Raw genomic sequence first — 16,265 nt, 5'->3', positions numbered from 1 at the left:
GTAGAGATAGAAAGAGAACTCGGATTGAAGTGTTTGCCCTGTGATTGACTTAAGGTATACTATCAAGAAAATCACCTCCTTTTCTGGGCTTTGGGTTTTTTGTTTGTTTGTTTGTTTCAGTAAAATGAAGGCAATAAGAATCCCGGCAGGAGAGATTTTCCAGGAAAAAAATGCAGCACCGTGCATTGCACAAAATCTGTGTTCATGAAATGATGGTGATAATGATCATGATGGTACAGGCCATGGTGATGGGGATATTGTTCATGACAATACCATCATTGATCATGACATGGTGAAGATGGTGGAGGTGATGATATTGATAATAGTGACATTGAATATAACACCTTGAGACAGAAGAATTGAATTCACTAATAGTAACAAATTGAAAGGGTTTTTCCATGTCTGCTGCACATAAAAAGTCAGGGCCAGTCTTGAACTGGAGGAAAACAGGGCACTTTTGGTATCTGGGGTCACTGGGCATGGAAGAATTGGGCTGCTCTCCTTAGCTGGGCACTTGTACTCTGCTACTAATTTTTTACTTTAGGCATATATACCCTACCTTCTAAGGAGCATTCTCGGTTCCTCTAAGCTGATACAGTGCTTGCAATACTTTGTCTGTTTCCCTATTACCTTTGTAGAATGATCAGACATACTTGCCTGAGTAGTTAAAGCCTTTTAGGCTTCTTTCTATTTCCTCTGTTCTCTGATCTGGCTCTACAAAGGGAGATGTGACTTTCTTCCCCCTTTCCCTAACTGATGTCTGGGTCCTGGAATAATCTGTGCCCTCTGCTAAGACACTCTTTCTTCCTTTCCCCTGTGTCTGCTCCTTTCTTAAATCTTTCACCTGAGGTCTGATGGATGTGTTATGTCTCATCTGCTATGTAGCCTTTTCTAGGAAAGTTTGTTAACACTCTTTATTTGCTGTGTTGTCATCAATACTTGCTCAAAGTATTTAGATATTTGTTCTTACTATACTCTTAGTATGGCTGAGCCCAGTCCATTATTGCGCAGGGCTTATCACAGCATCTCTCCCTTAGCAAGGGTTGTCATCACACAGGTGACTGGAAAGCCCTTGTTACAGAGAAGCCTATCTAGAGTGTATGGATATGTATAAAGCAAGATACTTGCTATAAGGAGAGACACTCAATGCTTTGGCAATTCACAAGCCCATTGAAAGATGGTCAGAAAGTTTAGTGTCTGGTGACATGTTTATCAAATGCTATAGATTTTTATCTCAGACCTGCTACTTACTGGTTGATGACCTTGACCTTTCTGAGTTTCATCAATACCTACAAGAGAGCTATTGTACTTGTGAAATGAAATGACAGAGCAAAGCAGGTATCACCGCATGTGACAGAGTCGACTGTCATAACCACTCACTAGGACAGCTTGTCTAGTAGTAGAGGATCTTATCCCACAGACGTCTCTGTCACCTTGTACTCCTACTTGACCTCTCAAGTCTTTTCTCTTCCTCAGCAGACAGTTCTGGAAACACCATGCACAGAGTTTCCCGCCACCAGTCAGTGTGTAATAAGTCCTTGGCAGACACATTCTTGTGTTGGCCACACCCCTGTGCTGTGGGTGAGTTTCTGAGTACCAGACTGGGCACTCAGAGGAAGGGAATTTCCCCTGATGGAGGCCAAGGGTATGGATAAGAAGTAGACATAATAGAAAAGGTCAAGACACGAATCCAAGAAAGCCTTTCCTGTCCACTAAGAGGTTACCTCCTGGGGAAGATGGAGACAGGAGCAGAACTTTCTCCTGTTCCATGAAAACACAGAATAACCCCCAAGCTGGGCATCCTGGTATGGTAACAAAACCTGGGAAAAACTGTTTCTGGGATAGTTGCCTTCATCCTCTACAGGGAGGTTCCCAAATTCATGTTCCCTTGCAGCCTGGGCTCACCATAAAACCTCTTCAGCCTACACTGGGAGGCACGAGAACAAAGCCCTGTTCACAGGTACTGTCACTTTCTGAGACTCAGCCTGGTGCAGAAGCAAGAACAGGACTTGTGTGTGAGTCAGACAAAACTGGATTTGAATTTGAACTTTGCCAACCACTGATCAAAGGAACCTGGGAAAGCCTCATAATTATTCGGAGCCCAAGTTATTTTGTCTATTCTATACAAAGATGGTTCAAGAAGTTGGAACTTATTTACAAGGTACATTGGGCAATTTAAATAGAAGGACATGTGACATTAATGCAAGATACTTTTCCTCCTCAACCTGGAATCTTAACTTTGAGAAGTATTAAACACTGGTGAGCCTACAAAATAACTATGACAATGTCACACACACACCCTAAGAGAGTCATTTAGCATCTCTAGTCAATCCTTTTGGACATGGAGCACCACCATTTTGTCCCCAAACCATTAACAATCACTGGGACGTCTCTCCTCCATCCTTAGGGAATTTGTCTCCCCAAAGTCCTGCAGACCTCATCATCACATTTTCACAAAGACAACTGAAGGCACTGTCACTAGCTTCCTGCCCCTCATAGTCCCTAACAGGCAGGTCTCACAAGGTAGCAACTGTGTCCACCTGGCTCCTACTGTAGGTACACAAACCTCGGCCAGAGAAAATGCTCAGTGGAAAGTCGTCTCATTGGAAGATGACCATGCAATCCACTGCTTTATCCAGAAGGGTGGAGCAGCACAAAGTAGATGTTAATGAAAAATTCCTAGACTACATTTATATTGTAGGTGGACAAGAAAGGAAATGAGAGAAGAAAAGATCAGGAAATATATATTCAAGATCACCACAGAGCTGCTTAGGACTCCTTAGTGAAGAAACACTGCCTAAGTAAGGAAGGGCTCAGCAGTCTGAAGTTATTGCAGAAGCACCCAACTCAGGAACAGTGAGCCCAATAATGACTGACAGACACATGTGTACACACACACACACACACACACACACACACACACACACACACACTGGAAATAAGCTACTGTAACAACTTGGAATCTGCATCTGAACTTTGGTCACATTATTTCATCTCCCCACAAAATGGTCTGTTAAAAAAAAAGTAATATACTTAGGAAGGCTCCTAAGTAAACTTAGTTTTTTTTTTTAATATTTTAGTTTATAAATTACAGTAGTATAAAAAGTATTATAATCAGAGGCACTTTCTGACCAATTTGTGAGGTCACACAGGGCTGTAATTGTACAGAAACTTCTATTTGAAATAAAAATGACGTCCTCCACTCATCTTCAACACAACAGAGTACTCTGATGGAAGAAAACATGAATTACGATAGATTATATTCATTGGGAAGCAGCTATCAAGAACATTAAAAATGCTTACACCTTCAACACTAGAAATAATTTTGTAAAGTAACAATAAGAGTTCTGAAAGTACTTATGTGTACAAAAATAAAAAAAACTTGAAAGTTCAAAACAAGAGTTAAAATAGGTGATTACGTAGTACAGATGCTGTGCATCACAACCGAATAAACAATAACAGCAAACAACGACCTGAAGTGGTAGGTCATTTACATGTATAAATGTTCTTGTGCTAAGTCAACAGACGTTAGATCCCAAACTGGGAGTGCACTTATAGATGAGCATAGCTTTATATTTACAAAATACAGAAAAGAAAACACACCAAAGTGGGAATGCTATTTTTTAGTGGTATAATCGCTGGCACGTTGCCTTTGCTCTAGTAAATAATCCCCACCTAAGTTCAGGCAGGAAACCCTGACTAAATCGGTGGGTCAGACACAAAAAGGAGGCAAGACATTAGGATCTGGACCAGTTCAGAAGAAAATTTTCAATGGCTGAGGAAGATGTGAGAGGAGAATGAAGAATAAAAGTTATTAGAATAATTATAAAAATATATGAAACAGCCTCTCCGTGCTTGGCTTAGGATCCGGCGACATGGCTAAACACACCAAGAAGGTCGGGATTGTCGGGAAATACGGGACCCGCTATGGTGCCTCCCTCCAGAAAATGGTGAAGAAAATTGAAATCAGCCAGCACGCCAAGTACACGTGCTCCTTCTGTGGCAAGACCAAGATGAAGAGACGAGCCGTTGGCATCTGGCACTGTGGCTCCTGCATGAAGACAGTGGCTGATGAAGCCTGGACCTACAAACCCACTTCTGCCATCACAGTGAAGTCTGCCATCAGAAGACTGAAGGAACTGAAAGACCAGTAAAAGTGCTACCATTTGATACCCAAGCCTACTAACTACAATAGTGCACAGCCAACTAAATAAATGGGTTATATACATAATATATATATATATATATATATATATATATATATATATATATATATATATATTATATATGAAACAGTCAAACAAAAATTATTCAAAATAAAAAGCAACCATGATTTTCTTCAGGCTGGAAGAGAATAAGTATGTTCTTTTGTTTCTTTCTTTCTAGATTTCCCAAAGAATAAAATATATATTGTTTCATTTTTAGGATAAAGTTTGTTAACAGGAAATTGATTGTATTCTCTTATATTAAGCATAAAATATGTTTTAGTAAAAGTACAAAACCAAAACCACAATAGGTCAGGCATTTTGTGAAAATACTGTCCACTTGGGGCTGACTGGACTCCAGAAAATCTATTAGCACTCTTATGTGTCAGCCATTAACAGTTCTTTGATTTGACTGTGTTCCCATTCACCCCTGCAACATGAGGCAAGCATGCTTCTTAAAGCAGCTAAATCAGAGGGTTTAGTTTGCGAGCCAGGCACCTTGTGTCATCTCCTCTGCTGTGTGGTACAAAGCATCCCTCCTCTGGTCGAAGAGTCCCGTTAGTGGAGCGAGAAGGCTGTGTGGATAATCGTCAAGCACTCAGCCGTCACTAAGATTGTTTTCTTTTCCTCTACTAGTAGCTCAGACTTCAGTTCTTTATAAAGAAATATTTGAGCAAATCATCTCTGACATTGAAAGACCTTTTGCCTCAGAGGGAAGAAAACACTATTCTGAGTGAGGTAACCCAGACCCAAAAAGATGAATATGGGATGTACTCACTCATAATTGGTTTCTAGCCATAAATAAGGGTCACGGAGTCTACAATTGGTGGTCCTAAAGAAGCTAAGTAAGAAGGGGAACCAAAGGAAAAACATACAGTTATCCTCTTGGCTATGGGAAGTAGACAAAATTGCCGGGGAGAAAATTGGGATCTTGGGGGTGGGGTGGGATGGGGGTAAGGGGAGATGGGGAGAGAAAAGGGAGAGGGGGAGGATGGGGGGAACTTGGGGAAAAAGGAGGATTGGGATAAAGGAAGGCTGGATAGGGGAGCACGGAAGCACAATTCTTAGTTAAGGGAGCCACCGTAGGGTTGGCAAGAGACTTGAACCTAGAGTGGCTCCCAGGAGCCCAAGCCGAGGTCCCCAGTTAGTTCCTTGGGCAGCTGAGGATAGGGAACCTGAAATGACCCTAGCCTATAGCAATACTGACGAATATTTTGCATATCATCATAGAACCTTCATCTGGTGATGGATGGAGATAGAGACAGAGACCCACACTGGAGCACTGGACTGAGCTCCCAAGTCCCAATAAGGAGCAGAAGGAGGGAGAACATGAGCAAAGAAGTAGGGACCACGAGGGGTGCACCCACCCACTGAGACAGTGGAGCTGATCTACTGGGAGCTCACCAAGGCCAGCTGGACTGTGACTGAAAAAGCATGGGATAAAACTGGACTCTGAACATGGCGAACAATGAGGGCTGATGAGACGCCAAGGACAATGGCACGGGGTTTTGATCCTACTTAATGTGCTGGCTTTGTGGGAGCCTAGCCAGTTTGGATGTTCACCTTCGTAGATATAGACGGAGGGGGGAGGACCTAGGACTTACCACAGGGCAGGGAACCCTGACTGCTCTTTGGACTGGAGAGGGAGGGGGAGAGGAGTGGGAGGAGGGGGAGACGGTTGGGAGGACAGGGAGAAGGGTGGGAGGAGGGGGAGGGAAATGGGAGGCTGGGAGGAGGTGGAAACTTGTTTTTTTTTCCTTTTCTCAATAAAATAAATAAATAAATAAAAAGCTGCAAACACTGAGGTGTTTCCTATGGCACATTTGCCATGTGAATGCTTTTCACGGCAGGGTGCCCGGATTTCTTACCTCACTCGTAACTGGAGTCCCAAATTCTAGTCTTAGCTCTTTTCAGGAAGCTAGAAGAGGTAATGACTCTTTGAGGTGGCTGATGAATATCTCACTCCAATGCTCCTGTTTTACTACAAGGATTTGAACCATTGTGGTGTGTGCATGTGTTGTAATGCCAGAGGAACAAAATGACACCAGAATAAACCCTCTCCACACATAGACTAGGCCCTTCATACACCTCCAATCCCACAGTAAAAACCATACATACGTAATAGAGAGTTCCGAGGTAGCTGATGTCCTAGGAGGCAGTGTCCTATGCTTTCTTCCTCTCTACTTTGGATGTATCTCTCAGAATATATATCTCTCTAGGATTTATAAGCTTGTCTCTTGTTTTGAACGCTCTTGCTCTCAGCACCTCCCTGCTCCTTTCCTTGCTGTTGTGACATAGCTACTCCTCACTATGCAGGATCTTCTCCGCCCAGGCTCCTCTGTCCAGTCTGTTCCTAAAGTGCACATGGCTCTTTTACGCATCTGCTTCTACATGAAACACTACCCTTTGAAGAGTACCTCTGCAAAGACCATCCAGCATCCAGCCAATGACAGTAGCTTCACTCTTAACTAAAGGAATAGAAGCTAGAGTAATGGGAAGCCTGAAGATGGACGCTAAGCAAGTCACAGAGGCAAGGCACCACGCCCAGAGAAGAGACTTTGGTCAGCAGGCTAGAGGCACAAAGCTGGCGGGAACGAGAAGGCTAATGTTGGCATACCTTTTTGGTCTTGACTGTGGAAGTGCAACAGTCCCCACCATCATAGTTGCAGAAGGCTCGATTGTTGATGGCATCACAATAATTGTCTCCCATGAATGGCTATAAAGGGAAGAGAAGCAGGAATTGAACAAAGCTTTGTTATTGTCTGACATAAAAGGGGACTGCCCTCAGACCTTCGCTGAGGCCTCTTTGATTGCCTGGCAGTTTCTCTTCTTACAAATCAGCATCAGCCAATTTGACTGTCAATCCCCAAATCCCCTTTGGGTACATTTTTATGGCCATATTTTCCCTGCTGGAGTATGATTATACTGAGAAGCATATTTTGTTTGCTGTAGTATAAACATTAAATCATAAAATATACCCCTTCTTTCTTTCTAAAATAAAAGGTACAATTTACTTCAAGACATGATAAGATAATTTGCATTTCTGGCTTTATAATTCTTTAATTTAGTATATTGTGTACACACAAATTAGGAATCTGGGTGTAAACTATCAGAATTGCAAATATAAAAATTACCGATTATTAGGGATTAGGATGGAGAATGTGTGTATTAATAGTGGCCTTCCTAACAGGAACACAGATAAACTCAGTGTCTGAAGCCTTGGCAGGACTCCTTTTACTCTTTCTCTAAACATATTAGGTCAGCATGATTATTCTCTCTTCATAGGCCCACACCTGGAGAGTAAGGGTAACAAAATGACTTGGTCAAAAATCATACTGGCAAGAAATGAAAAAAAAGTTGTAATCTAAACTCATTCGCTGCTGTGTTTCCCCAGTTCCCCTATCCATTCTATGATGTTCCAGTTCACATTAATTTATTTTCTTCAACGAATCCTATAAACCTTGTGTTATTCCAAAAATGAGGGAAAACAGAATAAAATTGTCGCTAATCTGAATCCTGGGGATCTGAGGAAATTCCAGGAGTCTCTTTGATGACATCATTTGGGGGGGCACTCCAGTTTTCAATATGGTATGTTGTGTGTCTCTAATATTAGGAAACATGAGCACTGTTCATCTGTTTCTCCAAATTTCCTAGAAAACTTTTTAAAGGTACTGGTGTGGGAAGGACATCATCTTTTGTCCAAATCTCATCCCAGCACACTGTCTGTGAGTCACCTGCTACCACCGTTCCTTCCCACCTTTGCTGACTCTAAGGAGAACCAAGTTCACAAGGAGTCTAAGCTGTGTTGCATGACTGGCTTTTGTATCCATACTGCCTTTGTGTCTGCCATTCTTCATGACAAATTGGGGTACAGAGAGAAGGGGGAAGGGAGGGAGGGAGGGAGGGAAGGAAGAAGGGAGAGGAAGAGGGAGGAGAAGAGAGAAGGAGGGGGAGGAAGGGAGAAAGAGAGAGGAAGAGAGAGAGGTAGGGCTGCAAATTGAGGGATGAATCTGTCATTAAGTTCTATGGTCAGCACATTGCTACAGTTATATTCAACAGCAGAGCCTAATCCCTTTCCATTTGAGTTCTTCCTCATATGTGTGTACAGATTTGTGAAGGTGAATCATAGTCCCTTCCTGAGAAAACTGTGTTGGAAAAGGTGTAGTTGGCTTTTTCCATGTGGTCTCTTCCTGAGCGGCCATTTCCTGTAGCCATGATAGTTAATCTATCAACCCATCCATCCATTCATTCATTCACTCTTCTATCTATCCATCTACCCTATCCATCTAGATTTTATCTATGAAAGAAAAGGTCTTCAATCAAATAGTCACTCAGTGCTATTATAGGAAATAAAGTATTTGATCCTGTCTAAGATAAAAAGGTCCTGGAAACAATGACATTGAAGACATTTAAGTGGAGATCACAGTCATAAATAGGAGTTACTAGGTGGGGTTAGAGGGAAAATTTTAGGGATAGAAGACAGCATGGAAAAGTTTGCTGTGTAGAGATTTATCGCATGTCCAGTTAATACTCTGAATAATAGGGCATTCAGACAATCAAAATCCATCCTTTTTGATACAGCTCAAAAATCATCTTAACTCATACTTAAACTATTTCTAGTGACCCCTGAATGCTCTATGCTTCCACCGCTCTTATTCTCATTTTAAATACAGTATGGTTCATAATCTTAGACTTCCATCTTTGCCTTCTGTTATCACTATAAGTTTTCCACATACTAGATGTATATCTTTTGGTTTTGTGCCCTGAATTTCCTATGAAGATGTCTTGCAACTTATGCAAATATTTATCAACAATATAGTCAGCAAATATTTAGTAAAATGATTAATGGGTGGCTATATGAGGGACAAAAGATATTATAGGTGACTGTAACAGGTGACACAGCTGCTATGTTAACTGGCACAAAACTATGTATACCCAGAACTTTAGATAGTGACTGACCACATAATGAGCATATAATTGGCTGGGACACAGTTTTGAACAGAGAGATGGGACTTGGGCGTCCTTTTTAGAAAACATATTGATTTCCTTTGGACACTTGGAGATTGATAGCTCATTCCTGGTCCCAGCATTTATTTTCCTTCTGAGCATCCTTCTATCTCCTGATAAGACACAGATCCTAAACAAAGAAGAGCAGATGAGGATGAGAGGTACCTGCAGGGGTAAAAGCGATAAGCATCACTGTCAGGGTTCAGTGCTCAGCAGGGACAGAGGGTCAAAGGAGGAATCAAATTCTGCTGTCACACTGAATGGCCAGACTGCCAGCTCAGCAAAGTGAATACTCAGGTAACTCAAGATGCCTTTTCCCAAAACACAGCACCGATCCACAGAAATGGGCAGAAGCAAACAGTGGCAAGACCGTGGCCATATTTTGCTATTCTGACTGAAGCTAGAAAGAATGAGAGTCCTAAAGGCTACCATGCTGCCTGTTCTGAGACAATACACTAACTACAGTGAAAGAAATGCAAGGCCCTATTACTTTATGGCACTTATAAGAAGCGGTTTTGAGCTGGTAACAGACAAAAGAGAAGAAAAAACTGCAGATTGGCAGTCCAAAAATCTGGACTCATTTTTTGACTTGTTGGCTATTATTCTGTACAGAGTATCCCAACCCTTTCTGACGCTAATTTTCTGTTCATACTGTAATCAGGTTGAACTAGGTCATGTTAGGAGCATCCTAAGTCTAGGAATTTCATCAATTCTCCAGAAGACAATTGCCTGAATATGTTTCCCCATCCTTTAAAAATGATTGGGTTTAGATGACCTTTTTATGTAGGGCATTTCTAGTTCACACAATTTTTTAAGGACATGAATTAGGTCCTCTACCACAGTCTCTTTGGTGGACTGTTGAGACTAAAGAGCTTTGATACCTATCTGGAAGTGGTTCTAAGTCTCTTTTTCAACTCCATCTGAGAATAGGGGCACATATTTCTTTCTATGCATTTGTAGGGGCACCGTGTTGCATCCTTTCAAGAAGTGACAAGGACTGAAGAAGAGAAATGGCTCTGGTTTCTGTGAAAACTTTTCCTTGAGAAAACAGCTGTATCCCAAGAACCTACCTATTGACTCCATCCCTAAAGTGTTGCTAATAGACAGAGAGAGAGCTTTCCATCATTCCAAGCCCAGGGAACGGGCTAATTGGGAAGTCATTAACTTTGAGGGTCAGAAAGGATCTTCCATTTAAATTCAATGTTTCAGTCAAAATGGTTCAGATTAGTGCTGGGACTGAAGAAACAGCAAATAACCAAGATGTGAGAGATAGACAGAATTCTTCTACAAGTAATGGTCACCAGTAAAATGGAAATTAAAAGAAAAATTACCTCACGCAGTACTATAAGGGCTCAATGTTCTATTGCTATTAAAATAGCTGCTATGTTATTTATGTTACATAAATATGACTTATGCTGCCTTATATTTATGTATTGTGTTGCCATGTATACAGATATGCATATGGAGGAGGGAAACATGCATATGTTTGCATGTGTGTGTTTGCCTTGATGTAGATGTCAGGTGGTTTCTTAAATTCTTCTCTATCTTATTTGTTGAGCCAGGATCTCTTACTACACACGAAGCTCACTGTACTGTGTGACTGGGCTGGCTATGGAGCTGTGAGGATGTGCTTGGCTCTACTCCCTCAAGCTCACTGTACCGTGTGGCTGGCTGGCTGGTTCAGAGTTTTGAGACTGCTCCTGCTCTACCTCTGTGATGCTGAGATTATAAGTATACGCCATAATGTCTGCTTTTCCCAGTGTGAGTGCTAGATGTGGACTCAAGTCCACATGCTTGCACAGCAATCATGTCTTTGAGCATCTTCTTAAGCCCTGTGTTCCAATAACATTAGGGTATAGGATTTGGAGAAAGAAACTCCTGGCTCAAACTCTCGGCACTGTTTTATCCCAACTCTCTTCTTGTTTCCAGTATGTTTCTATCTCTCTGTGGATTCTGTCATCTGTAGAATATGATGACACTTCTGCGTCAGCAGTAACAACCATATTAATGCATTATGCGGTGCTTAGTAGGTCTAGTAAACCATAACCATCAAAAGCAAATGTCAGAAGTATTTGTTTGAAGTGGAGAGATCTCTTTCTGTCACTCACCTCACAGCCTTTGACACAGTGGATCAGAGCAGGGTGGGGATACCACTGGAGACCAGCAGTGCAGACAATCCTCTGCAGAGAGATGGAGAGAGAGGGATCAGGTGGGTTTGGGCTGGGGAGGGAATCAACATTTGCTGGCACCACATTAAATCACCTCACCTCTTTTGGACCATGCAAGTCCTGACCTCACCCTGGTATTTACCTGAAGAAGTTGCCCAGGAACTTGCAATAACAGGGACCTGAAGATTAAAATAATACTTGTGTTCATTGTATGTGTCATGGTTCTTTATTTCCCTGGCAGGAATAATGGCTGAGGAGAAGCAGAATTGTGAAGAAGGCAAGAGCAGAAAAACCTTTTTTTTTTTTTTGTAGCTATATAGAGTAGAAAGATGTGAGAAAAGTATGGAATAAAGTTCCTCCCAGTAGAAGCTCCTTCCGAAAGTCCAAGTGGAGGATCATTTCGATCAGATCACTGTAGAACCCCACTGAGGAAAGACTCCTCAGCCCTGTACTGCATTTATTAAATCAGAGTCTCTGAAAACAGAGACTGTGCCCGCATGTTCTGCCAATGTCGCATGAGCCTACTGACAACACCCTGACGCTGTACACTCTTGTTTTCTAGAGAATTGGTTTTTCGTTCCTGAAATACTCTTTGTGGATGCTCTAAACATCTCCCTTCTTTCATAGTTTTTCTCATAACCACTGCAGCAGAACACACATACACACACACACACACACACACACACACACACAGTGTACTCTTTTCGTACTAATAGTTACAATGATGATAATAACAGCAAAGATATATTGAGTGCATTCTTTATGTACTGCTGTGTTTATTTATGCTAATTGCTAGCGTACTGTGAGGTAGGCATTCATCTTGGGTCATCGTAGTATAAACTCCCTAAGCTCCATAGCTGTTAAGTGAACAAACCAGGATTTGAAAACCAATTGTCCCAAAAAGGATTAAAGTTAACTTATTACAGAAAATCCAAGGTGACAATACTTCTTAACATTGATAAACAATGAAAGATAGACAAAACCAAGAAGGTGACATGGTTTGGAGACTAGAATAATCATCAACCTCCTAAAGACTCCTTTTAGACTTCCCACAGAGGCTTTTCTCTTCATTCTGAATTACAATTGTTTCTTTATGAAAGTGATATAGCATATGCTTGGGTATGCAGCAAGAGGTAGCTATATCACGGCCAGTCGTGGAGGTCTGGAAGTATATGTATGGGCAGGGATTGCTCTGCTGGCTGAGTGCCAGTTGATTAATTTAATTAAGAAAAAGTCACATGGGTCAGAGAGTGGGAAATGCATGTGACCATCCTATCCTCTCCCTGAGGGCAGACTTCTTCAGGAGCCAAAGTGTAATTAGTTTCTTGGCAAGCTTCTGACAGAAAAAAATCACATGACCCCAGCCTACGACTAAGAAGGGTGACTTTTTTCTCCATCCAGCTGTGTTTCAGCTTCATGGGTTGGATCTCCTTGCCTGAGACAGTGCCTGGAACTCATAGAATATTCAACAAATAGATTTTTTAATGAAGGAAAGGATCCATTTAAAGTAGAAATCATTTTATTCAATGGACAATATTTTCTCCACATGCCTTTCTTACATCTTGAGTGTATGAAGAATACTAGAGGTATTAATAATCAGTGTCTAGCTAGACTGAGCTATAGCCCCATGATGTGTCTATTGATAAGTAAAGTCATAGGATTTCACCACACCCACCCTCTTTTCTAAGAAAGAGTCTTGTTACATAGCCCAGGCTGACTTAATTTCGAGGTACTCCTGCCTCAACTTCCCGAGTGTTGGTGTTCCTCCTGCAGTACAAGGGCAAGCACGGAATTTGAAGTAGAACATGTATGCCACTATCTTAACTTGAGCTGCTTATAAAATTTTGCTATAAAGTGGGGTACTACATATATGAAATGGGTCCTTGAAAAATCCCATGCTCACTATAATGACAGATTAAGATGGACAAATACTAAGAATGGTTTCTAGGACAAAGCACTAACTTCCGGAGAGTGGTTCCAGGTCTTAGGTGCCTCTGTCTGTGTCAGAGGCAAGCAGAGAGTCCATCTAAAGGAGAGCACTGGAAGGGATGTCAGTGCTTCTCCACTGCTTCTCAGTCATGGGGCCAAAGTGGGCAGGACAACGTGCTTTCCTTCTCTGAGAAAGTTTACAAGGACAGTCTTCTCTGAAGCCAAAAGTTTGTTGACATCCCAAACCCGGGGTATTGGAGAGTATTTAGTAAAGGTTGAAGAAAACAGCAAGGAAATCCACCAGGCACTTAATACCTGTGCTGCCCTTGCTTATTTGAGAGCTAATTTAGTCCTCCTATAAGAATGTGTTGGTGTGACTGTACAAGGTTCTGTCCACTGGGGTTTATCTGATGTGTGCTCAGAAAAAGAACTTTTATACTATCTGCACTTTCCAAGCTTGATGTGGGAGTGTCATATATCAATCTGTTGATTTCACTGGTTAAGCAATAAAGAAACTGCTTGGCCCTCATAGGTTAAAACATAGGTGGGAGGAGTAAACAGAACAGAATGCTGGAAGAAAGCTGAGCCAGTGAGTCGCCATGATTCTCCCACTCCAGGCAGACGCAGGTTAAGATCATTCCTGGTAAACCAGCTCGTGAGCTACACGGATATTAGAAGTGGGCTAGTCCAGGTGTGAGAGTTAGCCGAGAAAAGGCTAGATCTAATGGGCCAAGCGGTGTTTAAAAGAATACAGTTTCCGTGTAATTATTTCGGGTAAAGCTAGCCATGCAGGCGGCTGGGTGCTGGGGACGCAGCCCGTAGCTCCTACTACTACACAAGCTTTTGAAGTTTCCACTGCCACTCAAGGCTGCACACCCACCTGTTTGCCACAGGGCCGTTTTTCTGTGTGCCAGTGAGACCAAGAACGAAGACTGACAGAGAGAGCAAAAGCAGAGGGCAAGCTGCATGCATCATGAATGGGGAGAACCTGCGAGGGCCCTCAAATGCCAGACTTGGTCTTCTCAACGTCAGTGAGACACCAAACCCAACTAAAGTCTTTCATATCAGGTCTTATAAGAGGGCTTTCATTCTCTGCTTTGGGGTGGGCAAAGATTGAACTTTCTTATCTTCATGAATGAAATTACCTTCATCAGAAATCAACAGGACCAGAAGTGCAACCAACAAAAGCTTCTGGGTTTAATTCTTGCTAAGCAGCTTATGTGGTTTTAAAACAGGATTGATTCATGAATGATCTGACATTATCAATGAACTATTCATTGGTAAGTTAATTATTTACTGGACTATTGGGAAGTAGTGAAAACTTTGGAGGCAAGTCAAAGGGTCTTTATTTTGTCCCTGCATCCTCCCTTCATTTCCCTCTGCCCCCTGTGTGATCAGGAAAAAAGTTTTGAGACATCAGATATCCTCATCATGGTATATATATACTATTAGCATGATGTATATAATACAGTATGTATGTATGTGTGTGTATGTATATATATATATATATATATATATATATATATAATATAGCATAACACAGAGGGTTCAGAAGGTCTTTAGTCAAGTTAGTCAGGTTTCCATGGACTGAAGCCTTCAAATCTATGGGCAAAAGTAAATATTTCCCCCTATAAGTTTTTCACAATGACAAAAAGTGAATAATACATCTGTCCATCATCACTAGCAATCAATATTCACCCTCACAGCATCACTACCACCACCACCATCATAATCACCACAAAAAGATTAGTGGAGTCACTAAGAACTCATTCACCACCACCATCACCATCAGCCTTGTTCTCAGAACAAAACCCTCTCCTAAGCAAAAACTCTCCAAGCACTGTGCCCACAATATCTCACTGATACATCACAAATCTGAGAAGGCTATTATTTTGACTCTGGAAGCTGAGACAATTTGAAATTAAATTGTTCAAATCACATACATATGCAGCTTCCATCAACAAGTAAATCTACTTCTGTTTTATACCAAGGGCTAGACTTCAAATTCTCCACTCTTCAAAGTTTCATAACCCCTAAAATTATAACAATAAAGTATCTTCCTCTTTTGACTGAGGAGAAGACCCAAGGTTTGGAAAATTGGAAAGGCTGTGAGGCAAGTGTAGGAGGAGCTGAGCGTTCCAAAGATAAAGGCCAGAAACCAAAGACAACAACAACAACAACAACAAAAAGCAAAACCAAGGACATGTGTGAAAGACCCTTACAAGGTCTTCCTCATCTCAGGGCGAAAATCTTTCTCCTGTTTCCTTGATTTGCAGGACCTTCCAGGAGTGAATCTTATCAACTAGTGCTATCGTTTACATCTTCTGTTGTCAATCACTGTGTCCATCTGGATCCCTAAAGTTTAAAGAATACATGCAATTGGAAACACAAGACTGACACATATTAAATGTCCAAAGGAATAAGCCATCAGTCTTATGAATGGATGTGTGAATGAGGCAATGAGTAATTGGGAAGTCAAGAGAGGGTGGATGCCTTTCTCCTTGTATGGCTTCCCATTCAGGGATCTTAGTATTTTCATCTTTGTATCAGATAGGCTAATCTTACTAATTACCTCTGACTTTAAGACCCAGGCAGGGTTTCCCACCATGCTTCTTTCATTCTTAGAGGAAATAAATTCTGTATCCTTTGTCTGCATGAATTACATAGTTTTATTTTCAGATGTGCACCTTGGATGTGCTTCAGAATGAAACTACTGTAGCTAATCCAACCACATAGTTTACATAAGTTGGGCAATGGCAATGTTTCTGACTATAAACTCAACCTGTAAGATAATGACAACATTCATCTTACTGGGGTATAATGGAGACAAATGATGTAGATGATAGTACAATAACAAACTACATAATATTATACTTAGTCCATAAATGGTCATTTTTCTTTCCTTAGTTTCCTTCCTTTTCTTTTTTCTACTCCTGTCTTTCTTCTCTCCACTCCT

General features: G+C 41.4%; 2 protein-coding genes across 2 annotated transcripts in view; one reads left to right on the top strand and one right to left on the bottom strand.

Moving 5' to 3' along the window:
* Pappa (pappalysin 1) overlaps positions 1–16,265 on the bottom strand; it is a 237,896-nt gene that overhangs the window by 10,546 nt on the left and 211,085 nt on the right. The window contains exons 20-21 of the mRNA XM_075945577.1: positions 11,321–11,392; positions 6,823–6,921 (exon numbers count right to left, since the gene is read on the bottom strand). Coding sequence (XP_075801692.1) covers positions 6,823–6,921; positions 11,321–11,392 — 171 coding nt within the window. The remainder of the gene's footprint in view (positions 1–6,822; positions 6,922–11,320; positions 11,393–16,265) is intronic.
* On the top strand, positions 3,871–4,216 carry LOC142833888 (large ribosomal subunit protein eL43-like). The gene has a single exon (XM_075945754.1). The coding sequence runs from the start codon at positions 3,876–3,878 to the stop codon at positions 4,152–4,154; it is 279 nt and encodes a 92-aa protein (XP_075801869.1). The 5' UTR covers positions 3,871–3,875; the 3' UTR covers positions 4,155–4,216.

The sequence above is a fragment of the Microtus pennsylvanicus genome, chromosome 13 (genome assembly GCF_037038515.1).
Source record: "Microtus pennsylvanicus isolate mMicPen1 chromosome 13, mMicPen1.hap1, whole genome shotgun sequence".
In the NCBI taxonomy this organism is placed as follows: Eukaryota; Metazoa; Chordata; class Mammalia; order Rodentia; family Cricetidae; genus Microtus; species Microtus pennsylvanicus.
This window is presented reverse-complemented; position numbering and strand designations above follow the sequence as displayed.